Source organism: Mus pahari, chromosome 22 (assembly GCF_900095145.1).
Source record: "Mus pahari chromosome 22, PAHARI_EIJ_v1.1, whole genome shotgun sequence".
NCBI lineage: Eukaryota > Metazoa > Chordata > Mammalia > Rodentia > Muridae > Mus > Mus pahari.
In genome coordinates, this window is record NC_034611.1 from 17,989,090 (window position 1) to 18,016,432 (window position 27,343).

Consider the following 27,343-nt stretch of genomic DNA (forward strand, 5'->3'; position numbering starts at 1 on the left):
GCAGAGGGGCAGAGGCGCAGAGGGGCAGAGGCGCAGAGGGGCAGAGGGGCAGAGGGGCAGAGGCAGAGGCAGAGGCAGAGGCAGAGGCAGAGGCAGAGGCAGAGGCAGAGGCAGAGGCAGGTGGATCTCTGTATGAGGCCAGCCTGGGCTACATAACAAGTTCTAGGACAGCCAGGGCCACAGAGTGAGACCCTGCTTCAAAATCAAAACAAAGCAAGCCCATTAGCATCTCAAAGTGGCACTCTCTCTACCTTCTGCAGGCAGGATGCTAAGACCTGGAGGCTGAGAGGCTGGAACAAGGGAACAAGGCCAGATTGACACATTTTGCGTGTTTAAGATTTCAGGTTTGGGGGTGTCTTAGGGTGTTACTGCTGAGAACAGACACCAGGATCCAGGTAACTTTTATAAGGACATTTAATAGGGGCTGGCTTACAGGTTCAGAGGTTCAGTCCATTATCGTCAAGGTGGGAACATGGCAGTGTCCAGGCAGGCATGGTGCAGGAGGAGCTGAGAGTTCTGCATCTTCATCAAAAGGTCTCTAGAAGACTGGCTACCAGGTGGTTAGGAGGGGGGCCTCATTGCCCACCCCGCAGTGACATACTTCCTCTAGCAAGGCCACACCCACTCCAACAAGGCCACACCTCCTGATGGTGCCACCCTCTGGGCCTGGCATCTTCAAACCACCGCAGGGGTGAAGGTCAGGCTCTGCAGTCTCTTTAACAGCACGTCTGCTGCTTTGTGAGGTCACCATGCCAACCGTGTGTACCAGCCTGCATCGTCTAGAGGCCAGGGCTCGTGGTTGGTGGCTGTCCCATCTCCTCTTTAAGGGATGGTCTTCTAAGTCAAGATGACCTTCCTCTTGTCTTACACTAAGTCCTGCTCTCCCTAGTATGTGCCCCACATTTTGGTACCACGTTCCCTTCTGAAGTCCTGTCTATGAGTGTACTGCTCTAGAACCCACGGCGCCTTCCTGAAGTCTGGTTGGATGTCCAAGTGTGCTCTGTTGCACTCTGCCACAGGGCAGAGTGTTCGTCTGGTGGCTTCATCAGCTCCCTGCCTTGGCCGTCATCCCGCAAGCTCTTTGGGCCTAGCTCAGGTAGGCTTCTGAACTCACATTGCTGATGCATTTCTTTTGTTATCCTTTGGTGTTGAGCACCGAACCGTGAGCTTTGCACAGTGTGAACACATGCCCTGACCCCTCAGCTCTTGTCTGTGAGTTTTGCGCCATGATGAAAAAGCTCTGTATTTTTTCTCCACTTGGTTCATTAGCAGCAGCCAAAGTGACGCTCTGGGTGGAGCCAGTGTGACATTACGTTTCTTTAGTGGCTGAGGATGTCGCTCAGGTGGAAGGGTTACTTGCCCAGCCCCCCTTCCTCCACCCCCCACTCAGCATGTGGGCAGAGGGTTGCTGGTTTCTTTGACCCCATTGGTGGGAAACCCCACCAATGCTTCCTCTCCTCCATAGGTTTGGGAAGGGCAGAGAGGGTGTGCTGTCTACTGAATGGCTTAGGATTATCAGAAACATCGGTGTTGTAATACCCTCTTCAGTTTGTGCCTCTGTGTGAGGAAAGCCTTAAGTGGCTAGCACAGCCCAGGCCTCTTCTGTGCTCTCTTGTGCTGCAAAATGTGGTGCTGGTTATATACTGAGACGTTATAAGGTGCCTGATTCTGCAGTCGCTTTAGGCTCTGAGTCTGGCATTGGGACATGGCATGCCCAGCCCTTCTGTAGTGTGCCCACCTATGGGGAACATTGGGCATATTTAGAGACACAGACAGGGAATATTGAATTATTTTGTAATGGAAGAAATATCAATATAGCCCATAGTCACAGCGTAACCTTAAAAGGGGGCATTTAAATGAAGAACAATAGGAAGAGTGCAGGGGGTTCCATCGTAGTTAAAGAAACAGAAAACTTGCAGTCATTCTGCAGCGATGGCACAGAATTCTGCTAGGTCGCGCTGCAGTAATTACTGTCTGTATGTATTGACTGCAAGTCATCTGGGTACTGGTGGTCCAGACAATTCCAAGTACAAAGTGGTATCTTACGAATTTTAGCAGAAGGTGTCTCCTAGCGGAGTTTTAGGACCAGGTACTGGAATTCCAGGACAACCTGGATTACACAGAAACACTGTTTCCAAACCAAACCAACCAACCAACCAACCAACCAACCAACCAACCAACCAACCAGAAGAAAATCCGAGCTACGTTTGCTATTGCCGCTGGGTTTGACTGGCATGAAACCAAGTAAATAGTGAGAAACTTTTAAATATATGCCATATTTTTTATCTCTCCATCTGCCTGAGAGCAGTCAAGTCTCACTATATAGTCCTGGCTGTTCTGGAACTTGCTACATAGATGAGGCTGCTCTCAAATTCAGACACCCTCTTCCCTGGGCCTCCTACCTGAGGCTTAAAGGCAAACGACACCGTATCCAGCTCATCTGAACTTTTTAAAAAATGATTTGTTTACTTATTTTGTGTGCATGGTGTTTTGTCTGCATGTTTGTCAGTGTGAGGGTGTCAGACCCTCTGGAGCTACAGACAATTGTGAGCTGTCATAGGTGCTGGGATTTGAACCTGGGTCCTCTAGAAGGATGTTTTATAGAATCCATTCAACTGGTGCTCTTAACCACGGAGCCGTCCGTCTCTCCAGCTCCCCGGCTGAAGTCTTTGGGATTTGTTTCATCATAAAACCTTTAAAAATTGCCTCTGAGAAATGGGCATGAGGTGGAGGATTTTCTGTGTTTATAGATGCCATAGACATTGGGATAAGACTTTGAAATGTGGGTGGAATATGTTATAAATGTGATTATGGAGAGCAATAACTTAGAACTTTAATAGAAGTCATTATTTAGTGCTGATGTATATAGTTAAGTTTGGTAAATATCTTAGAAATGGGTGTGCAGCTGTCTGAGGTCTTAGTAGAGTCTATATGTTAAGGTCAAGTAGGTGTCTGGTTCTCCATGTAATCTTTTGATTAAACCAAGTGCAAAATACAAGTGTAAGACTTGCCAGGTGGCCTTAACTCCCTGCAGTCATCCTCAGGGCTGATAGCAGCTTGTCTCACTGCACAAAACTTCTTAGAGTGAGCTGTGTCTGACTTGCCAACTTAAGGCGTACTTAAAACATCAACGTGGGATCAAAACAATCCTATTGTAGACATGTAAGAGGAAGAGTTCTTTTCAAACTGGAATACAAATTTTACCTACAAGTTACAGAAGCGCCTTAGTTGTAGTAATCACGCATGCACACACAAGGCACAGAGTCAGAAGGTGGCTTGCCAGGTGACTTTTCGGGGGAGTTCAGAGGAGGCAGAATCATGCCACGACAGTCAGCTTTCAAACTACCATGGCAGTGTAGAAAAATAAGAAGAGCGTGTTACAGAATGCAGCATCACCGAGAGAACCTGATTGAGCTTATGGACACATTTGTGTAGGTGTTAAAAATGTTGTGTAACATTAATTTAGATTTAAGATTAATTATAATCTAGGAAACCTAGAGGATTGAACCTTGGCTGTAGACACTGAAAAATATAAAGTTAAACGTGTATATAACAGAGCCCTGGATGTCCTGGGCTCTTTTTATTGTTTGTTTGTTTTTGTTTGTTTGTTTGTTTGTTTTTTTGGACCAGACTCAAACTCACAAAGATCAGCCTGCCTCTGGCTCCCAGTGCTGGGACTAAAGCTGGTGGTGCCACCACATGCTGTGAAAGAAAGCTTTTCTTAATCACATGCTAATGTGAGCAAAGCCTTTGATTGGCCTAAAGACACATGACATGGGTTCATGGCACTGACACTCTTGATTATTCTAGAACATACTTGTATATAGTAAGAATAGATGTAGAGTTACAACGATATTAAATTTTGAAATGATTATGAAGTAGTGGGTATGGATCCATTTGCTGTGCACTGCCACCGTAATTTCCCCTCTCTTGTCAACACAACTTGTTCGAAGTAAGAATCGAGCGCTTCCCGTATTGAAGGTGCCCTGTGCTCTCTGCCGTCCTTGTGATGGCTTTAACCTTCTGAGGTCACCTGCAGTTTTCAGATGCTCTGTATCTTCAGTGCTCTGCAAACATATCAACCCTCCCTTACGATTCAGTCTGTTGTTCGACCGCTTGCTTCTCTGGAAAGCTGATCTTAAGTGATTCCCATGTATTTCTCTTTTGCATTAGTCTGGTGCCTAAGGCATTCAGTCAGTCCTAGAAAGCTGTCCAGCTCACTGAGAAACCTCTGCCTTTATTTATCCTGTGGCCCTTGCTTGCCATTGTGATGGACAAGCTGCCCTCGATATATGTATGCTGATCTAGCAAATAGAACAGATTATTTTCATCTGTAGTGTTGCCTAAAGGTTTGCTCCCCCCCACCACCCCTCTTTTAAATGAAGTAAAGGATATTACTGGCTAGTTATGCTGGGTAGATTTATTTCAACTTGACACAAACTGTAGTCATCAAGAGGAGGAAACCTTGATTGAGAAAATGCCTCCATAAGATTGGCCTGTGGGCAACTTCTTAATTAGTGATTGATGAGACAGGGGCCCAACCCATTGTGGGTGGTGCTGTCCCTGGGCTGGTGGCCCTGGGTTCTGTACGAAAGCAGGGGGAGCAAGCTATGGGAGAAGCCAATAAGCCAATAAGGCAGCCCTCTAGGTTCCTGCCTGTGTGAGTTCCTCTTAGCTTCCTATGGTGGTGGATTACGATGTGGAAGTGTAAGACAAATAAACCCTTTCCTCCCCAACTGGCTTTTTGGCCATGGTGCCTCTTCACAGCAATTGAACATTGACTAAGACACCAATATATCAGAATTGCCGTTAATGATCCCTCGATGCTGCCTTTTGAACAAGGTAGAATTGAGTACATTTATATTTTTAAAACTTGTTTTATGTGTGGTGTGGGTGTTTTGCTTGCATATATTTCTGTTTACCATATGTGTGCCTGGTGTCCAGGGGGAGGGGCAGAAGAGGGTGTCAGATCTCTTGGAACTGGAGTTACAGTTCATTCTGAGGCACTATTGGAAGCCAGGTCCTCTGGGTGATTGGGGGGAACCCAAACCAACAAAACAAACAGACAAACAAACCAATAAAATCCACAAGGACCAATCTCTCCAGCCCAAATGAATACACTTTAAAATTCTCTCTGAAATTAAAAAAAAAAGGGGGGGGATGCTTTTCAGATTTTTAGAACCCCTTTTTAGTGTAAAAGAATACAGAAAATGTCCATTGCAAGTGACTGGGTCAGCCACAGGAGCACCTTGTCTCTGGTGCCTTTAAGAGTCTGGCTTGGTACCTGGGTGGCCTCAGGTTATCTCTCTGTTTCCTGGTTCTGGTTCACGCCCATTTGTTCCCAGATTTAGCACTCAGGTGGGTATGTATATAGGAAGTCATTAGCTCAAAATAGATTAAAAAAAAAAGAGATGAAAAATATTTTCTGTTATTTTTTATTAGGTCGACAACTGTGGTGTCATAGGCTCCTTTGTTTATAATATCCCAGGATATTTTATAACATTAAATAAGATTAGCAATCAGGAAGTTTTAGAAAATTCATATTAGTCTTTCTTCAGTCTTTGGCAGGATGGTTGAGTCAAAAATTTTTCTTCAACTTAAATATGTTAATTAAAAAGTATGTATTTCTGGATCTGCCTCTTTGCTCTTCTGTCTTCTGTATTGTAGTTACAATCTAAGTTAAAGTTACTCAGGATATCATTAAAAAGTTAGCTTAGATAGACAGTTTACAGGTACATTTTATTTGTGTGTAAGGATACCACATAGTAGTGTATATAGATGTGTGTGTGTGTGTGTGTGTGTGTGTGTGTGTATGTATGTGTGTCCGTGTCCTTGCTTCTCTTGTGCTGCTTAATGTTGAAAGTTGCGGTGTTACTAGACTGTGTGACAGTCAGGCTTCTGTGGGGCCACTCGAAGTTGCATCAAGACAACCATGCTGAATTTGTTTCATTGGTTTGGTAGGAGATGTGTGGCCTCCGGGCTACGGCCAGGGTGCTGCCTGCCAGCTCACGGTCTGGCTTCAAGGAGAGGGCTTCGGGGAGTGAACGTTAAAGCCGCTGCTGAGTGTGAAGGCCTTTCTCCAAAGGTTGTAATTTCTGTTCTTGTACCAGAGTGGCACAACTTGGGGATGGGACAGTTTTGGTCATTTAGAAATAAAATGCCCAGGGCCTTAAGCGTCCTAAGTTGTTAAGTCAGTGCTAGTTGATTGCTACCTTTACAGCAATGACTAGTTTTCAGAAATGGGGGTTGGGAGGTTTTCATCTGAAAGGCAGTTTAGAATATCCAGCCACCTCAAGGTTATGTAGAAATAACTGAAAGGTTTCTGCAAGAAACCTGTGAAACAGTCCGTTATGTAACATGGCACCAGACTATTGTTAACTGAAATCTTTTGCCTTAACAAAACGATCAGTAAGCAGATGGACATATTGTGACCCCCCCCTTAGATGTCCACTGCTCAGAACCTATTAAATATTCAAGTCTGCCACTAGGAACTGGTGCAACTTTTCGGATGAAGTCATCATTGTTGGTCAGTTGCAGATACCAGAAACCAGAACCTTCTTTTCCCTTAAAAGCTTTACCATTGTATTGCTTGGTTGGTTTCCTGGAACAAGTGTCACTTGTTATTGTTTGTTCTCACTTCGAGTGGCCCTCCAACCTGCCACGGAGGAAAAACTCCTAGACTGAGAGCCAGTGTCCCAACATTCTTATGCAGATTCCATGTGCAGGGTCGGTCGAGGGTGGGGGTGGGGCTGAGGGATGCTCTGAGACTGTATTTTGCAAAGCGGCTGAGGTCTGGTGGTCCTGTCCCCAGACCCCAATTCAAAGGGCAAGCCTCTAATGTCTAGGAAGAGTCAGGGAAGCAACGTACAACAGAATACACGGTGCTCTGCTTTAGCGCAAAGCAAGCAATGACTCATTGAGTCAGTAGTCTACAGAGGATTGGCCATTCTCGGGACTTTAGAGAACCAGGTCACCTTCCACTTTTATTTCCTTCAGTGACAACACACAAAGGCCTGACTCTGTGGCAGAGTCTGTCTGAGGGAGAAGGAGCAGGAGGAGGATGTGCTTGTGCAGGAAGGGGAGGATGGTGAGGTGGTCCAGGTCCAGACAGACCTGAGACAGCGGAGCAAACTGAGCAAGTTCAGAATCCTCAAGGGAATTTGCTAGAGCAGCAGGCTGCCTGGGGACAGGACCACATCTGTTTGGTCTAGTGTTGGATATGCAGGGTGTCGGATGTCTTACATCATCAAGATTGGTTATTATCTGGTGGAAAAATAAAAATACACGTCGCCCCTGCAATCTTTGTTAAGGTTTAAAACTTACTTTGTGGTTCTGGGGATCAAATCCAAGGTCATATGTTTACCAAGCATGCCCTCTGCGTGAAGTTGCATGACCAGTCCCTTGTTTTCCACCTCATTCATTCATTCATTCATTCATTCATTCATTCATTCATTCCTTTCTTTGGTGGTGTTTTTAAGACAGGCTCTCACTTGGTAGCACTGGATTCGGATTGGGTGAGTAGACCAGGGACTCTCAGTGAACTCCACCTGCCTCTACATCCTGAATGCTGGGATGAAAGGTGTGAGCCACACCACTTCTAGCTCCCAGGTTTATTTTTAATACATCATTTGGGCTAATCCACGCCTTCAGAAGGCACACCACAATTCTAAATAACTTTCTGTACAGTCAGAATTACTCCTATCACAGCTAAAATGATCAAAATGGAAATCTGTGTTAGGAAATTGAGAAAGGAGAGATGTTATAGGTTAAAAGTGTAGTTAAAATGAACACATAGAAAAATACCACGTAGTATAGCACAGGGGATGGCATTGGCCTTTGAAACAATACAAACTTTCATGACCAAGATAGTCACTATTCAAAACGGTCTTTCTCCGAACGGGACCAGCAGGAAGCAGTGTGTAGCGGTTTTGCCGGTGGGTTTTCTGCACTGTTACAGGTGTTGCATCTTTGCCCTGTCTGATGAGTAACCCTTGAACACTTGAATTCGTGTGGTTTTTAAGAGTAAGAACTGTATTTTAAAATTCATTTATTTTTAATGATTTTCAAAGGCAACACGTGGCTAGTAGCTGCTGGCTTAGGGAGCACACTCGTGATGTATCCCACAGTGCCCAGGAACATTAACGTGGAAGAAAATGTGGTCTTGTCCAGAGAGTTCCGGAAGGGCCCCCGCTTAGTCCAGGAGGCAGATGTGAAGCTGCCTGGTGATGAACTGATGTTCTGATGTTGTGATTTGGAGGCACTTCCTGATTCCTTTATCTGGATGTTTGTCATCTGGAGAGATACCTTGCCCAAAGGCAAGCCTTGGCCTCACTGGACTTGCCTCTTTCCAAGTTGACTGTTGGAGGCTGTGTTGCCAGTGGGGAGGTGGCTGCCCATGGGCTCTGTTTAGGACTTCCAGTTTGAATTCAAGCTCAGCAGCGAACCCTTAATCTTCTGTGTGTTCACTTATCACCATGTGGATTCCCGTTCTTCTCTTGATAGTACTGTCTCCTTGGTGACAGAGTGGCCTCTTTCTGGGTTGTGGTGAGGGTGGTGATACATTGTGTTCCATCTGCAGGGCATGCCTTGGGAAACCGATGTATACTTCCCTCCATGCAGAGTCTCTGCCAGTTCTTTTCAGGAGCTTTGGAGGTAAAGGAGAGAAGTTGAAAGAGCCACCCACAGTGGAGCTAGCAGGGAGCCCGGAAATCCTCAGTATCTCACTGGGCAAACACCCTACAACTTCATACTTGCCAAAGTGTGCTGGACATTCAGGGAGGAGTTCTGCTCTCCGCGTGGTTGAACTAGAGGAAATATTTGCATCCGAAAGGTGTTTTGAATTTGTCCCTTTCCTGGATAGGTTTCTGATCTGTGCCTATGAATAAAACATCTGCACTGTGGTACTGCAGTAAAACTCAGGTGCACAAAAGTCGTCGTTTCTAGAATCTGCATTAAGGAGACCATCAGTGTGACACTATCTCATGAAAACTAGCTTAGCATGACATCATTCACTTCTCAAGTATTTCTAACTCCTCATTGACTTCATGTGTATTTGTTGCTCTTAGTGCTGATTTTGATTTCTTTAATTTAAAAAAGATTTAGAAATCTTGTGGCACTAGGGATCGAGCCCAGAGTTTTGTCCGTGCTAGGCCAGCGCTCGGAGCTACATTCTCAGCTCACTGCTGATTCTTTCTGCTGTTTGCTTGTTTAGACCTGCCTGTTGATTCCCAGGGAAATGACCAGCAGTCCCCACTTGGTCCTCTTACCTGCTTGCTCCTAAACGTGTACTCTAATGGAAAGTTCTTGAAAGGAATGTGCCCCTGTTTGGTGAAGAAGCTGTGCTTCACGGGCTGGTCTCTGGCTAAGGTGAAGCTGAGATGAGCCTTAGGCCTCTGAGCTTCTTCATCCCTGCTCATCCCTACAGTTCCCTGTCCGTTCAGGGAACTGTTTGCCATTCAGACATTAATCTAAGGCGCTGAGTCTCATTAACCTATATAAGGGCTTTTGTCATCTGTGAAGAGGAGCATGGGGCAGAGGCCCAAAAGTGCTTGCCAGCTCAGAACTGCTTGCAAGAGGCATTGAGCTTCTGCCCATGCTGATAGTCCCCTTTGGTCGCAGTCTTGTGCCCCCCCCACCTCTGCACGAGTGCATCTTGTGAGCTCTCTTTGAGTTACACCCCAGTTATTACAGTTTGTTTCTCTTGAGGGTGCTTTTAATGCATAACTACTAGGAAGTGAACCATTTTTCCTGATTGTTACTCTTAGGTGTGGCCCTCTCGACAGTGATATAGGCACAGGTAATGCAAACATTCAGTGTAGAGAAGGGTGAAGCCTTCAAAGTGGAGCTTTATTTTAAACATGTTATAAAAACCGAGAATCATGTTGCAGCTGCAATTTGGGAAAGTGGTCATTCACGTGGGCTTAATAAAAAAAAAAAAATTGACCAAAATCAATTAATTAGGTTAGGTCAGATCAGAAGTATGGACCATGGTTACCAGATGGATTCCTGGCACAGTTGCCAGTTGGTCTGAGGTGTCAGAAAACATTCAAGGTGGCCCTGGTGGCCAGAGAGCTAGCAGTCACCGATGGTAGGCTGAGGAGCCACAGGTTGTTCAGTCCTGCCTGGGGCACACCTCTGGTGGTCACAGCTGCAGTGGGTCACATGCTTACTCGATGCCGTACAATGCTGGCATTTTTCAAGCCTCCGGGAGTGGATTCTTAGTGGGAATGAGTAGGGAACCGGAAGGAGGGGAACAAAGCCAAGCGTCTGGTATAATTACTCTCAGCGAGCCTGGTTTGTCTCTTCTTGTGCCCGTACAACTTCTTTTCCCCTTCTGCTGGGTCCTTAGCTGATTAAAAAGCGTCAACTCCACTGCTGCCGCGTCAAGCAGGCTCTGCAGGGCCCCTGGGCTTCGTGGTCCTTCCGGCAGGAGAGGGTACCAGGGCCCTCTGTGCTCTTTACCCCTGGGCAGAGGCGGGCAGGAGCTACCCAGGCAGTGGCGTTCTTGCCCCAAACTCCCACATACTTGGTGTGCCCTAGCAGACGAAGCTGTTGGGAAATGAAGGAAGGTCTTCCAGAACATATAAGCGATATTACCATCCTCAAGCTGTTGTGGTAAGCGGGCTGCATGGCTGGCTTAAGCTGTTATCAATTAGGTTGTAACATTTATTTCATTGGAAGCTAAGAGTGAGCCTTGAGCAAATGAAGACTGACTTTTTAAGCTTTTTAGGTTAGGCACAAATTCAGTTTATCAATATTTGTTGCACTTGGCACTGGAGATTTCTATTCCTTGCTCTGGACTTTTACTTGTTCTGAAAAAACAACAGCAGCAACAACAACAACAAAAAACAAAAACAGCGTATTTTAAGAGAAACGGCTCTCCCGTGTACTTGATTCTCTCCTGTCTGACCCCTGTATTTGGAGAAGGTAGATCAGAAAATATATGGCAGTTAGTGGCAGAGTGAGGAGACCTTTGACGTTGGCTGACAGCTGTCACCTGAAAGCTACAGACCCTCTCAGGTGTCATGTCTGTAGTGCTGACAGTGAGCAGGAGTGTTGTTTACATTTCCATAAACAGAGTTTCCTCCGTGTTCCGCATTCGTTAGGATAGGGCAGGTAGAGGAGAGGGTCATCTGTCTCGTGGGCGACTCTTTACAGAGTTGGTTATTTGCATATTCTTGTGGAAATGCGCAGTAGAATTCATGACTGAGTCTGTTTAGAGCACCTCCGGAAATTCTCCATCACGTGCTTCTGTGTCCCAAGTGGGTCAGTATCACCCCGCGCTTAATGTGCTTGTAAGAGGAAATCAGTGAGGTAAAGCCCAGAGGTGTCTAAGGTTCTAGGCACTTTCCTTACGCAAATTCATTTCTTGATTAGGTTGTTGAATCAGTAAGCAGTGAACAAAACTACTTTACTGTTTTGGTTGTTAAAGCAGTCTTCAAGTCAGATTGGTTATTTTAATCTGACCTCAGATCTATCAGAGTTTATAGCTAAGGCAGAAAGCTGGGATGCTATTCGGTTAGCACAGGAGGTGAAGGGATGTGCCAGCTAGCCCTACTCCCTCCTGTGGTGTCCTGCTTTGTCCTATACAGATTTTAAAAGGTCTGGTGGATATTTTTAACTTTTTTTTTTTTTTTTTTCTGTTAAAGTACCATCCAGTTTCGGCTAGTTTCTGAAGAGGTCTCTGTCTCTACCAACAGGAATGATGAGTCGTCTACAGCTAGTCCCTGAGTAGTCACTGGGGGTCCTTAGCCCTCACCGCAGCCAGTGGTGGGGTAAAATGGAACCTGTGTCTTGACCCTGCTACCATCCGCCCCACAATTGTGGAACGTGATGGGCCCAGAGCCATGAGTGAAATCGGTCCTCACGGAGAATGAAAGCTTCACTTGTGGTCTCTTTCTGAATCTTGTCTATTCCTGCTATTAAGCATAATGAAATTATGAATTTATTGTGCTGTTGTCGAGCTCGCTTTTCAACCTCATTACAGGCGCTTTCTTGTTAGATGCCTCTGTTGCCATTACAGAGTTGTATGTGGACTGTAAATATCTAATTTGTACAAAATGACTGATTTTGGTATTTTTATAATCCTCCAGTCAATTTAACTAAGTTGGGCTTTTCCCAGTCCTCGGTGCTGCGCTCACCGCTCATCTGATGACCGCTCAGGGGAGTGAGGTTAAGGGCTGCTGTTGGGAACCAGAGCTTTAGCTCAGCAGATGGGCTGCTGGCTATATTCATACATCTGCTTGCCTGCTGTGGCAGCTGCTGCTGCTTCATGTTGTGTCCTTTTGTTCTGTTCCATCCAAGAACGGAATGTGAGGAAGTGGAGTGAATGGATTAATTTAAGGTTAAGGTTAGTGTTGTGCTGCTTTTCCACGTAAAGGATCAGAGTGCTTCTGGTAGAAGCTAATGAGTTTCCCTTAAAGTGAACGAGGTTTGTAAAATACAGCTCAGCAAGGGGCCTGGGTTGGCATTGTTGATGGGAACTAAATTCAAATGTGTAAAATACCGGCAGCTTTTATCATTTGTTCCTAATTCTTTGTTTCCTTTTTTCTCTCTTCCCACCTCCCACTCCCTTCCAGGACCTATATCCAGACTTCGCCCGCCTGCCCGCCCGCCTGACACTGCAGGGTCCAAGAGAATTAAGGAAATCTAGAATGACATGAAGAAGATTAGTTAAGGATTATAGGTTTTGAGGACAAGCAACCCCAGAGAAGTGAAGCACAGACAAGCTCCCGGGCTGTGTTCGGAGGAGCCGTGTGTGAGAAGAAGATGGCGGATCCAGGAATGATGAGTCTTTTTGGCGAGGATGGGAATCTGTTCAGCGAAGGCCTCGAAGGCCTCGGGGAATGTGGCTACCCCGAAAACCCAGTGAACCCCATGGGTCAGCAGATGCCCCTAGACCAAGGTTTTCCCTCCTTACAGCCATCCCTCCACCATCCTTCCCCTAATCAGAATCAAACCAAGTTGACCCATTTCGATCACTATAATCAGTATGAACAAAAGATGCATCTGATGGATCAGCCTAACCGAATGATGGGCAGTGCCCCCGGGAACGGATTGGCGTCTCCGCACTCACAGTATCACACCCCTCCCGTCCCCCAGGTGCCCCACGGAGGTGGCGGCGGCGGTCAGATGGGAGTCTATCCCGGCATGCAGAACGAAAGGCACGGGCAATCTTTTGTGGATGGCGGCTCCATGTGGGGGCCCCGGGCCGTTCAGGTACCAGACCAGATACGAGCCCCCTACCAGCAACAGCAGCCGCAGCCGGCTCCGTCGGGGCCCCCGGCGCAGGGCCACCCCCAGCACATGCAGCAGATGGGCAGCTACCTGGCACGTGGGGATTTCTCCATGCAGCAGCACAGCCAGCCACAGCAGAGGATGGGCCAGTTTTCCCAAGGCCAAGAGGGCCTCAGTCAGGGAAGCCCTTTCATCGCCACCTCAGGACCCGGCCACCTGTCGCACCTGCCCCAGCAGAGCCCCAGCATGGCCCCTTCCCTGCGCCACCCAGTGCAGCAGCAGTTCCACCATCACCCCGCTGCTCTCCACGGAGAATCCGTTGCCCACAGTCCCAGATTCTCCCCCAACCCTCCTCAACAAGGGGCTGTCAGGCCACAAACCCTTAACTTTAGTTCTCGGAACCAGACAGTCCCCTCCCCTACTGTAAACAACTCAGGGCAGTATTCTCGATATCCTTACAGTAACCTAAATCAGGGATTAGTTAACAGTACAGGGATGAATCAAAATCTAGGCCTTACAAACAGTACTCCAATGAATCAGTCGGTACCAAGATACCCCAATGCTGTGGGATTCCCGTCAAACAGTGGTCAGGGACTCGTGCACCAGCAGCCTATCCACTCCAGTGGCTCACTGAACCAAATGAACACACAAACTATGCACCCTACACAGCCTCAGGGAACTTACGCCTCTCCACCTCCCATGTCACCCATGAAAGCAATGAGTAACACAGCAGGCACACCTCCCCCGCAGGTCCGGCCCGGAAGTGCTGGGATGCCCATGGAAGTTGGCAGTTATCCAAATATGCCCCACCCTCAGCCATCTCACCAGCCCCCTGGTGCCATGGGAATCGGACAGAGGAATATGGGCCCCAGAAACATACAGCAGCCTCGTTCCTTCATGGGCTTGTCCTCGGCGCCCAGGGAGCTGGCCGGACACATGAGACCAAATGGTTGCCCTGGCGTCGGCCTTGCGGATCCTCAAGCCATCCAGGAACGACTGATACCCGGCCAACAGCACCCTGGTCAGCAGCCATCTTTCCAGCAGTTGCCAACCTGTCCTCCACTCCAGCCCCACCCAGGCCTTCACCAGTCTTCACCTCCACACCCCCATCACCAGCCTTGGGCACAACTCCACCCGTCACCCCAGAATACCCCGCAGAAAGTGCCTGTGCATCAGGTAAGGGGGATGCAGACGGCCTGCCCTGTGGCGTGAAATGCAACAATGCAACGCTGTTAACGTGTCTACAGAGTTACCCTTTGTAGGTTGCCTCATCCTTCATTCAGGAGTACTTTTAATCACTGTCCTGAGAATTGTGCTAGGTCTAACGCTATAGTGACTTAGTGTTAGTTGACTGAGCACTGGTTAGAAAAAGATTCTTTGTTACTCTCCTTTCCCCCACCCCCTTGTTCTCTGTTTGAAGGATACACTGTAACTTGGTTTTCAGCAATTGCTTGTGCATTAGCATCCCTTATATCTCCTTTTGTTTACCTTCTGTGGGTAGCTGTGAAATTCGAGTTTCTGTAGTCCTTAATTGACCGACTGTTGAGAGAGTGGGGTAAGCCTCGAGCTGTAGGAAAGGACAGGGAATGGTAATTTATAGGAGTTGCTTTGAGACTTGTGTGCCAGCACTGAAGGATCACAGGGTCTTATAAGTTAAGACTTTTGTAGCTTTGTCAATTTGTATTTACAAAGGCATCTTCCTCCTCATTTTTGTGTATTTTATTCTCCACAGCCTTGACCTGTGAAGAGCAGTGTGTGTATGAACAGATTTTTCTGAGTGCATCTTCACCCCCACCCACCCCCCCCACCCCCAGGCCTGCAGGTCTTCATGGGGTACAGCGGTTGATTTCAGAATTGTATGGCATACTGGTTCTTCCTGATGGACTTCATGAATTTGGGAAACTATGACCTGTGTGTGAATGCAAAACAGAGTGAAAGATCATGAGTGCTAATGTGACAGATGTCCCGGAAGAGGAAGTACCTGTGAAGGAAGAGTGCTTGAAATTCCAGTAAAACTTTCCTTAGGGAAGTGACCCCTGCAGACATCTCATGTGCGTTAAGGTGATTTCCCCAAACATGTTCACCTGGAGTTGAGCTCTCTTCAGGGAGAAGCAGCTTTGAGAGGGAAGGCCCAGGCCAGGGAGAGGATGCTGGGATCCTGTATCCTGTTTACTGGACTTTGACTTAAATGAGGAATTACTCCTGGTGGCCATGTCATCGTTGGAAAGATGGGTGAGCAACAGGAAGTGGGAACCAGCTGTCCAGGCTTACGAAGATAGTTGGGGTCAGAGATCTGGTAGTGGAAACAGACAAGGTTGAATCCGGCTGAAGGAAAGGGTCTGTCCTCACGGTGAGTTTGGTACACAGTGGAGAGGTGCTGGGGCTCCAGAGAAAAGGTATAGTTGCTTCAGCATGGTGCGCCCAGTGTCTCAGGAGCACTGCAGAGGTGGCTCACCGTGCCCACCCATGCATGGGGGCAGAGCAGACTTCCCATGAGACCCAGTGGTCAGCTTTCTGGAAAGGGATCCAGGAAGTGTCCCCTCACTCCTTCCTGGAGCATGCCCAGAGGCTGATAGGAAATGGGAAGACAGCTGCCATCAGAGCTGTATGTCCTGCTCTAGAGCCAGCTTCAGAGGTAGCTCTGAGGTTTCCCTTCCTGTTGACTCAGGGACAAACACCTGATGGGTCTGTCCTAAGGTGGGCCAACCTCTGTACCCCCGAGGCAGAAATGAATGTGGCCTAGTTTGGGGAAAGTATTGTGTTAGTAAAGAAGGGATTGTGCTGAGAGGTGGTTGTATACACCCCCAATCCTAGGCAGAGGCCGGTGGATTTCCCAGAGTTGGAGACCAGCCTGGGCTATGCAGAAAACCTTGTCTTGAAATAAAAAAAAAAAAAAAAAGAAAAAAGAAAAAAAAAGAAAAAAGAAAAAGAGAAAGAAAGAAAGAAAAGAAAGAAAGAAAAGAAAGAAAAGAAAGAGAAAGAAAGAAAGAAAGAAAGAAAGAAAGAAAGAAAGAAAGAAAGAAAGAAAGAAAGAAAGTGGGGCGGGGAGAAGTAGAGGGGTCTTTACAATGCTTGTTTCTGACTTTTCATCCCAGCAGTGGGAAGGCCAACAGTTTGTTGGGGCTCCCTGAGGACATTGTGGTGACCCCACGAAGAGAACTGATGTCTTACTTACCTCTTACTATTTTCAGAGGACAGTAGAAACCCTGGCTTCTGAGCCCCGCTGGGGCCAGTGTTGTGTGCTATATAGTCTGGGAGACCCCAAGAGTTCTGTGCTCGAAGTAGGCACCTTAAAAGACCAAGTCAGAACTTTTCTGAGGTGCTTTGCTTTAGAACTACCAAATCCATACTGAATTTCTTATAAGATACAGTGGTAGTTCAAGATTGAAGTATGCATGAATGTGCCCACTGAATTCCCACAGTCATACAAGCTTGTTGAGTTTCTCATCCAACCCACCCAGCCCTGAGCCCCTGGCAGTCCTAGAACTCACTCTGTAGACCAGGAAGGCCTTGAACTTTCAGAGATCTGCCTCCTGAGTGCTGGGATTAAAGGTGCACACCACCACTGTCCAGCAGGTTTTTATACTTTGAACTATTTCATGGAGAGAAAGCAAACACTCGGGGTCATCTAAAAGTAGCTCTGATATCACGGGCCCAAGCCATAGAATTTAGAAACAGTGGTCAGAACCAGACATTCCAACCCTTTACCTTGAACAACTTCCTTAGCCACAGGGCCTTCATTTCATTATCTAAAGAAAGGGGTCTCCTCTACTTTCTGGGTGGAAGTACAGTGACATTAGCAGTGTCATCTTGTGAAAGCCCTGTGGGAACCCCAAAACAAACGACTGTCCTGTAGCACGTGTTCAGAGTTACCTGTCGCCAAGTTAGCTTCACTAATTTTAGTGTCAGACATTGTTTTGACTTTATTTCTTGGTTTCATGGAACATTACTCAAACAAGGGAGGTGCTTTCTGTGCTTCTGGTCGAAAGACAGGAAAGAGCCTTGCTTTTAGGGAAAGAGAAGCCCAGTGGGGAAGTAACGCTCCTTGGGGAGGTATGGAGGCTCAGTCTGAGTCCAGGGAGGGTGGATAGAGGGTGAGGGCCATAGCTGAGGCTTAGCAGGCTGGGATACAAAGTTGATAGACTGGCTCAGGCCTCGCCTGTCTCATGACCTGAAACTCGGCATTGAGCACAGGGCACACCCTCTGCCCTATATTCCTGCAACCCTGAGGAATATGTAGGGAGAGAAGGAGGCTTCGTCCAGGGGAAGGCATCTATCCGTGCACAGCGCACCAGGAGTTATTCATTTGAAGAGCTTCTCGAAGTGGCTCGTCCCTCATTGTATCTAAGTCCCAAGTTGCTGAATGACTTGTGTCGCCCAGTTCCTGGGTCATTCTCTCAGACGGAAAGTTCCGGTGGAGTTTTTAGGATGTGAAACACTCGTGTTCTTAGAATAAATGTAATTTGGGTGTATTTGTGTTCCATTCCTTAGTTTGGCCCTTAAATACTGACCGTAAAGGAGAACAGAAGTTAAGGTGTAGACAGTGGGTAATAATGCTCTGTGCTGTCCTCACATCACCCTGAGATTTCTAGAAATAAATAAATAAAAGATCTAGAAGAATCAGTGCTGTTGTTGTTACCGTTCTGTGCCATCTTGTGAACAGTTTAAAAGCCTTCTGGGAAACCTTTTCCTGGAAACCTGACTTAGTCCTTGCCTGATACTCTGTATTTACCCAGTGTGATAGAATCGTTAGCCACCATTGTGAGTATGTGGGGAAATTTGACCATATATCTCAAGCCACCTAAATGGAAATTGTAATTAGAAAATGCAGAATGCTGTTTTTTAGTGACAGGAATATGCATCATCTGTGACTACTACATATGATGTCGCCCATGCCTTTACACCTTTAAACTTGTCTGAGCAAGCTGGAAAATAAAAGTCACTGAAAAGAAATCCAGCTTCTAAACACGAGTGGCGTTTCTGGGCGTGTCCATGTGCACACACCTGCAGAGCATGGGCCTCCTGTTGAACGTCCTGGGAGCAGCTGGCCCTTGCTTGGCAGCACAGTCGCCCTGCCCGCCCGCCTGCTGGGGTCTGCTTGTTTCTTCATGTTAAAGCTCCACGCTTGTCTTTTCCTTCATTTCCTTGTAGCAGCCCAGGACTCTCATGAAGCCTCCCTTCTGACTGGAATTTGCATATGCTCAGCTTCCTGAGAGATCTCCTGACACCTTTTCCTCTGCTGACATTTCCTCCTCCCCAGAGCTGGTTTACCTCAGAGGTCAGAATTTTAGTGAGTTTAAAATAGAAAGTGCCAAGTATAGAGCTAAAGTGTCGCTGAAAACACGATGCCTTGGAGATAGCTGTGTCTCCTGGATGGCTTCTGTTTTGTGAAAAGGGACAATTTCCTATGGCTATCAGATTTAACATATAATAAGAGTTTAGTTTTTCAGTTACCTGTAAAGTTGGATATTAGGCCACTGTTAAATGTCACAAGGAGCTAAGCGACTTCGTTAGTGGTGTGTGCTTGTGTGAGTTTATGTGCGCCACATGTATGCAGAAGCCCATGGTGGCCAGAAGAGGGCATCAGATCTCTAACTGGGGCTATAGGAGGTTGTGAATCCCCATGTGGTTGCTGGGAACCAACAGCCTTGGGTCCTATTTAAGGACAGTGAATGCTCTGAGCACTGGGCTGTATCTCCAGCCCCCAGGTTTTAAATATTGCTGAGACAGGGGACTTGCTGTGTGGCTCAGACTACCTTCAAACTCACTGTGTAACCCACACTAACGTATGATCATCTGTCTGCCCCCAAGTGCTGATAGAGGCTGGAGCCTCGTGCCTGGAGTCCATTGCTAGATACTACCACTTCATCTTGAATCTTGGGTGCCTCCATTTAACACCACTTTGGAAAATTTAGTATTTGCTCTCCACCAAGCACTTTATGAAAGGCAGGGATTGACAGTGTGATGTTCGGTGGAGGGGCGGCAAAGGCTTACACTTAGGTAAGCCTGGGATTTTGTTATTTCAGTCTAACATACTGCCCAACATTTCTCAAGTATTTATTTTGTTCTTCATAAGACACACACACACACACACCTTATCTAGAGGATACAGATCAGAAATTGTTTAGTGTAATTATGGCACAAGTACGATACACACACACACACACACCTTATATAGAGGATATATATATCAGAAATTATTTAGTGTAATTATGGCACAAGTGAGACACACACACACACACACACACACACACACACGTACCTTATATAGAGGATATAGATCAGAAATTGTTTAGTGTAATTATGGCACAAGTAAGATACATACATACACACACACACACACACACATACACACCTGATATAGAGGATATATAGCAGAAATTGTTTAGTGTAATTATGGCACAAGTAAGATACATACACACACACACACACACACACACACACCTGATATAGAGGATGTATAGCAGAAATTGTTTAGTGTAATTTTGACACAAGTTCTCCAAGACAGAGGTTCCCATCCTTTCTAAGGATGGACAAGTATCCACTTTGCTAGGTAGCATCAGTAGATGAATATTGAAAGATCTGAATGCATGAGAGTTCTCAGAGCCTTTCTTGAGGGAGAGGTCACTGAGAGTTCATTTGTTTGAACCTGTAAGAAACACTAGTGTGTTTCTTTGGAAGGAAGCTTCCAGCCAGTTTCAAGATTTTAGCTTTAAATGGTGTATGGATACTGTGAGCCGTTAAATTTCTGTGTCAGTACAGGCTTGTTCTCTGCTGCTGTCTGTAATACTGTTGCCTGTAAGGAGAAAGCCTTACGTTTACCAGAAATCTCCAGCAATCTTCCGCCCCCTCTCTGTCTTTCACCCCCTGCTTGTTTATTCTTTGTCTTAGCCACCATTCGGAAAGGGGGACTCTGGTACTGTAGAACATAGCTGGTTGGGAAGTAGTCAATAAGCAGACTGAGAGAAAATGAGGGAATAAACATTGATGATAGTAACCTGCAGAAGACCTTGCGTCCTGACGTCCTAATGTCATTTCACAGACGTCTTCGTTGGAACTGTAAATCTGTAGATAGGCTCTAGGTACACAAGAGAGATGGCTTTCCTCCTCCCTTGCTGCACTGTCTGCCCTCAGCCCTGTGGTTCTGTCAGAGCAGAAGTCAGTATCAAATGTGGAAGTAACTTGGGCTTCTGTCTGACAAACAGACAAAAACCCCACTGAGAACTTGAGTGTAATTACCAGTGGGTGCTGGGTGGGGTCTCAGTTTAGTGTAGGTTTGTTTTGTTTTGTTTTGTTTTGTTTTGTTTTTAAACTTAGTTCTTAGAATGGCTTTTAAAAGATTTTTTTTTTAAAAAACTTAAGAACAGGAGTAATTAAGAGAAACTGGGGAATTACCAAGAAACAGATAAAATCTTACAGAGCTGACACAGAACCAGAGGTCACCATTCTAGCTTTTTTGGGAGGCCATTTCCAATACATACAAGTGACAGGCAGGCAGGTTCTCCAGTTTCCTTGCCTCTTGGTTTCATGTTTGAATGAAAGTTGTCACTCGGGCAGTTTGCACTAAACACTTAATGAAGAGCATGCTCTTTCTGAGCTACTGTACTTGAGTTTACCAATTCTCCATGTCTGTCTGTCTGTCATCTATCTATCTATCTATCTATCTATCTATCTATCTATCTATCTATCTATCTATCTATCTGTATTGCAAGTAATTTGGCATCATAGGTTTCAGGAGATTCTCAAGACCTTTGTGAGGATTGTGTAAGCAAAAGCTGGTACTTTAAGGTGTGAGCAAGCGTTGCTAATCCCAGTAGGTTTTCTATCTTGTCTGTTTGAGCCACAGGCTGTGATGAGGTAGTAGGGCAAGGAGGCATGTTGGGAAACCTGTGATGGTTTCAGAAGGACACTTACCCTGAGGCAGTTCCCAAGTGGGGAACAGAACTCAGGATCTGCCTGTCTCCTGATAGGCTAGGCCACCAGTTTGCAGCAGGACACAGGAATTTGGTCCTCACCCACTGACTTTTCTGGGCTTCTAGCAGCCTTAGTGGTAGGAGATTGCAGAATGTGTTTCCCTGCTTCTGCTGAGGCAAGGAACTTTAGGTTACTAGATCACTCATCTATGAGGGAGAGAACAGATAGACTTAAAATTCTTACTGAATATGAGGATATTTGAATTAAAGTTCAATTTTTAGAGCATGTTTCTTGATGGATTTTTTACAGCCCGAATATTCTTTTTAACTTAAAACAATACTAAATTGTGAGTTTATTTCCTAGCAATGATATGCTTGTTTTCATCTCAACTTAACTTAAAAAATAGTTTATTTTTATTGAGAGTATGAGTTTTTGGTTGTTGTTTCTGCATGTCTATATGCACACCACACATGTGCCTGGTGCCTGCAGAGGTCAGAAGAGAGGGCATCGTATTCCCTGGAACTGGAATCGCAGATGACTGTGAGAGACCAACTGGGTGCTCTTCACCCCTGAGCAGCCTCTCAGCACCTCAGCAGCAAGCATCAGCCTGTGTGAAGGGACACTCTGCTTTTCCTTGGGCAGCCCCAGACGTGGGCAGTGGAGAACTGACTGGAGCGTTACCCTGTCTTCACCACCCTCTGCAGTTGAGCAGGAGACCTGTAGGCACTCTGTGAGGGAGCACAGGAGACACAAGCTGGGCCACAAACGGGAGCTGTCAGCTACCGTGCTTCAAATGGTACCCTCCTGAGCTGGCTGTGTTTCTGACTGCATGCAAGCTGCAGAGACAGTCTCACGATGGAGCCCTTCTGGAGGCTGTGGAGGTTTCCCCAGAGTAGCGGAGGCAAGTCAAACTTCTGCAGGGACCGTTTGATGGTTTAGTAAGGCACCCAGTGGGCCCATTGCTCTCTCCTTCCCCTTTGAACATGTGCTGTGGGGACAGGGCATCCTATTAAAGGAACAGAGCTATCTTCACACTGGAGCAAGGTGCTGCGGCATATCCTGCGTCTAGCGTCTTTCATCTTTCGACATCTAATTCAGTAGGTTATCCCTCTCTTTGGAAACAGTGGCTCAAGACTTAGCTCACTGAGGAAATATTTTGGGATTCTAAGTTTGAAAAGATCCGTGCTCAGAACTAAGCTCCATGTCACAGCTTCTGTTTTTACAAGAGAGTTAAAAGTCAAAGTTCACATGGACATAAAGTCCCTCTTCTGGGAATAATCAATGAAGAAAACAAAAACAAAACCCAGTTAAGAGACTCTTCATAAAATAGAAGCCGCCCAGACTTGTAGATTGGTTTCTGCCTGCTTTCTGTGTGGAAGCCTCGGGCTCTACGATCTCATGTAGATCTTCCGTTAAATGTGACTCCAAGTCTAAGAAGGAAAGTGGAAGAGATGCCAGTGTGCCTCTTTTTCCTGTGTCACCTGACGCCAGCTAGTTGATGTCATGCCCCGGCCTGTGGCACCGTCAGGCCTCTTATCCCTGGCAGAGGTAGCTGGTGGGGGCAGGGGCTTCATGGGCACCAAGAGCTCTATTTTCCTGAGCTCTTCAGTCTTTTTTAAAGTCGTGTAGTGTACTTATTTCACTAACCTCTAGTTTCCCGAGGATAATAAATGTACCAGTTTCACAGGGTTATTATGGGAATTAAATGAGATGATGGCGTGGAGTTTTAGCCCAGCATGTGACATGAGATAAGTACTCAGTAAGCGTTAAATACCTTTATCATCTCTGTTGCCACAGTGGCCGTGGGAGAGGGCTCTTGGAAGTCTTTCTTGTTTCATTCTCTACCTTTTCACCTTAGATTATGAATACTTCATTTTTTCAAAACCAAGACATCACTAATGCCTTAAGACTCCTCAGATAATTTTCATAAGGCAAATGGGAATTCATGCTTTTAGGGGTGTATGGGAATGACCATGTATGTTTCATCTATTTTTTTTTTCCTCACTGAATTTTAAGAAACAGTGCATATAACATACCACTTGCAGTCTAGCGTTTTCCTGGTTTCACTCGAAATGGAAGCAACCCCTCTTCGAGTTTAGAACCCCACGTGGCTGGCTGAGTTGGCATCCTGTTTCATATTGCTAGGGAGTTTTGCTGGTATCCCTACATCCAACAGGCTAACCCACTGAACCAGATGTGGGTCAGCGCACCGCTGTATATAGTTCAGTGGTACAGGGTCTTCTCTGTGCAGAGTTTGCCCAAGCCTCGACTCCCATGATCCGCTCCAGTCTTCCAGTGTCTCCCACGTGTCCCCAGAAGCCCGGGATGAAGATCAGCTCTGCGCAGTGATTGGCTTTCTTCCCAAGCGCAGTGTAGGGAGAGCTGTGAATTCAGTGAAAGCTGCCTGACTGTGGATCTTTTTCATGGTTTTCTTTCCCTTAAAAAGTAACTTCGCATGCTTTAAAAACAGGGGGAGCGTGAGAACTCCTCAGCGTAGTAGCTAAGTTAAAAGTCTCCGTGAAGGCAGCTCACATTTTCCAAAAGTGAGATTTCATTTTTGGATGCAGCTTTTGCACACAACTTGTGACACCATTGCCACACATGGTGGACTTGAATTAGAACTGGGCCTGGAGTCTAGTATTGTGTTTGTCAGGAAACAACACAGCTCCATCAAAGATAATGAGGATATACAGGGAGAAAGCCTTTTCTTTATAATATTCAACTGTATGTGCTATAGTTTAAATATACTTAATATATTTTTAATGCCTTTATGCATATAAATTTATTAATTTGTGTGTGTGTGTGTGTGTGTGTGTGTGTGTGTGTGTGTGTGTGTGTGTCATTTTTTTGAAACAGTCTCTATGTAGCCCTGGCTGTCCTAGACCAGGTTGGCCTTGAATTTAGAGATCTACCTGCCTCTGCCTCCCTAGTGCTGGGGTTAATGGTGTGCATGTGCCACCACTGCCTGGCCATTATATGTATTATTTTTAATAAAAATGAGATAAAAGTGAACTAGGAATTCTGGTCCCTGTCAATTAGAGATGTCTATAAAAATTTTTGTTCATTTGAATATGTTGCTTTATTGAAATGTAGTATTTATATAATCTGTATAAAATACAATATTCCCTACATTTATAAGAATGCTATAGAATGATTTCATTCTAGGCTGTTACATACTTTTACTGAATTTGAAATTTAAGAAAAGGAAAAATTGTAATATTGTGAACTGAAGTTTGTCCAGAAATATCTCGTTTTCTAAGTTGTTTTGAACAAGAGCGTGCCCTGTTCTTTGATATCAAACAAGTAATGAATTTTTGTAAAACTCCTGTGGCCTAGTCCTCCATGAGACCTTTTTGATGGAACGGTCTTTATTTACTATCCCGAGTGAGTGTGGCGCTTGCTGCCACACATGGAGACTGCATCCTTGAAGCTGAATGAGACCTAGGACCTGAAGCAGCCACTTTGTTTAGCTGTTATTTTAAATGTTCGCTTTCTTTTAAGGGCCAGTCGAGTATAACGAAACAACTTTTTGTTTTTAAATGCCAGAAAGTAAGTTGTGGGTCACAGTTAATATTAGGACTCTAAAAAGTTGATGGTATAGATATCTAGTGTAAGTTTTATGCTCCTAGTTTCGTTTATTTTTGAACACAGTAAGTACTTACTGTCTGTAAGCCCCAGGGCTAGTGACAGGCTGTGGTCAGCACCACACCGTAATGCTAACTCAACTCATTTAGCTACTGTCCGGTAACCAAGTTAATCCTGCCGGCTCCTGTTTAACATGGAATTCTTTTAAAAAAACAAAAACAAAAACAAAACAACAAAAACCATGAACAGGTATAGATGATACTCAGGAAGGTTATTGAAGTGTTTTAGTCACGTGTGTAATCCAAAGCGTTCAAAACGAAGGCAGGTACAGGGGCATTGCTCTTCTGGATTGTTGGCCTTCTGACTTCAGTCAGGAGAAAATCATTTGACAGGTCTTTAGGTCAGCAAAAGACTATCACTTTTTTGTGTGTGTGTGAGCATGTTGTATGTGGTTGTAGTGGAGTGCAAAATGCTTGGCTTTATGTCGTGGAAATCTCAGTTTTTAGAAAGTTGAATTTACCGATTTGTATCTCGTTGCTAGAGAGGAGAGCCCCTAAGAAGGGTGTCATGGAGGCTGAGTTCCTGTCCCCACCTGGATGAGCTGCCTCTTACCCCGTACCCCAGCCCCCCAAGCTTCCTGCCAGCCCCCAGGGCATAGACGTTAGAACCAGCTTCCTTTGTTAAAAAGTGAGTGGGCTCTTTCTGCTGTCAGGCCCTGGAGCTGCTCCCAGAAGTGTCCAGGAGGTGTCTCGGACGGCAGCCTATGGCTGCCTGTTGTTAGTTAGGAAGGGCTTGGAATGCACAGGGATGGTTAAAGGGATGCGCTTTAAGGTCTGCCCAACAGTTCAAACTGTAGTCAGTGCATGCGAGTGGTAACTTTTGTCAGCACAGGGTCCAGACCCATAATTGGTAAAGCAAAAGTCTTTAAACTCTATTATCTGCCAAAAGAATTTTTAAAGTTTTAAAATCTCTGACGTTATTTTTATGTTGGCATTAATACGTTAACATACTCATCTGTGCAACTTTAACAGCCTCTGTTGGCCCATTTGGATATTTTTTTAACTGCAGTTCTGCTTGGCTCTTTTGAGATGTATGAAACTGGGGTTCTTATACTTTGGGACCATGAACTGTAATAAGACTGGGGACACAAGAAAGGACATTTTGGTGAAGATAAGGATTGTGGGAAGAAAGGGACAGGAGACAGGAGCAGAGTCACATCTCCTGGATGTTCACCTGGCCTCTCTAGCGTTTTCTTTATCCTGCTTGGAAGGCCTAAGAGAAGAGGCACTGTGTCTCCAATACTGTCTGTTCATGTCTTCGCCCTGTAAAGAAAAGTACCCCAGCTGCCAGTGTGGCCTCTGACCCCTGATCAAAGCGTTCGGTCAGGAGGCTCTTCAGTGTACCATGGCCTGAAGGAGCTGCTGTGTGCCCACACAGGTTTAGCCTGGAGGTGACTAGAGCAGGCTTTAGGTGGAGAACTTGAGTCTTTCTATGAAGTGGGGTAGCTACCCTAGTGCATTTCAGTGAAGTGAGTTGATAGCAACCAGACCAAAGAAATGGGTTGACTTTCCCAGGAGTGTGTCAGCACCGAATCCTTCTCCGCTTTTAAGAGGTTAGGCACCAAACAGCGGTGACTGCTGGTGCTGGGAGGAGGAAACTTGGACATGGAGTCTGCTCTCTTTCTCTGATGATAAAGCATGGCAGGAGAGCGGGCAAGAACACGCATCTCCCCAGTTCTCAGCCTATCCCACCCTGAGACAAAGGTCTGCAGGGAACTGCTCATCTGTGCACGCGTGAGTTAGCTTAGAGCAGCAGGTCTCAGAGATGTTTTAGTTACAGGACCCTTATGTTTCCTAGATACTGACGGATCCCAAGGTCTCTATATTTTTCATCGTTACATTTGTTATTTGCTACACCAGAGATTAGAACTGGGGAAATTGAAAAAAAAAATTAATTTACTTAAAATAAACCATTACATCGCCACAGGTAACATCTGAAAACAAAAACAACTATTTTCAACAAAAGAACAGCATAGCAGAGGGTCATTGTTTAATACTTTTGCTAATGGTTAATGCCGTTTTCTAGGAGGCAGCTGGGTCCTAGGCCTGCTGCTTCAGACTGTTGTTTTGGTTGAGATATGTGAGAGTTATCAGCCCTCACACACATGTAATTATGAGAGGAGGAGATAATTATAGATATTCCAAAACTCTACAAGTGCCTGACTCACCTGGACTCTTAAAGTGTCAGTGGGAACGTGGGGGATAATGCCATGTCAATTAAAGATTTATAGACTGTTAATTAGAATGTGTGGATCTGTACCCACTTCTCCACACCCACCCCTGATTCTGCAACATACGTTATTTTGAAAACATTTCATTGGGTAATGTTCATCTTCTGAATTCAGTGTACATTTTTAAAAAGTTTGTCAGGAGTACTTAAAGATTGGAAATGCACGGAAGCACTTAGGGAGGCGGAAGCAGGATTAGCTCTAGGGCTGTAAATAAGGGCTTCGTGCAGAGAGACCGGGTTTTACAGTCAGAAATGAAAAATGGGTATTTGTGAATGAAGTCCACGGGCGTTTGCAAAATTCTGATTTTTTTTTATTTTT

At 45.7% G+C, this 27,343-nt stretch overlaps 1 protein-coding gene across 3 annotated transcripts in view; it reads left to right on the top strand.

The window, feature by feature from the left end:
* The window catches only part of Chd7 (chromodomain helicase DNA binding protein 7), a 180,618-nt gene that overhangs the window by 49,107 nt on the left and 104,168 nt on the right, over positions 1-27,343 (top strand). For all 3 annotated transcript variants that reach the window (XM_021222408.2, XM_029533228.1, XM_029533227.1), the window contains exon 2: positions 12,579-14,412. In XM_021222408.2, coding sequence (XP_021078067.1) covers positions 12,769-14,412 — 1,644 coding nt within the window. In that variant the 5' untranslated portion in view covers positions 12,579-12,768. The remainder of the gene's footprint in view (positions 1-12,578; positions 14,413-27,343) is intronic.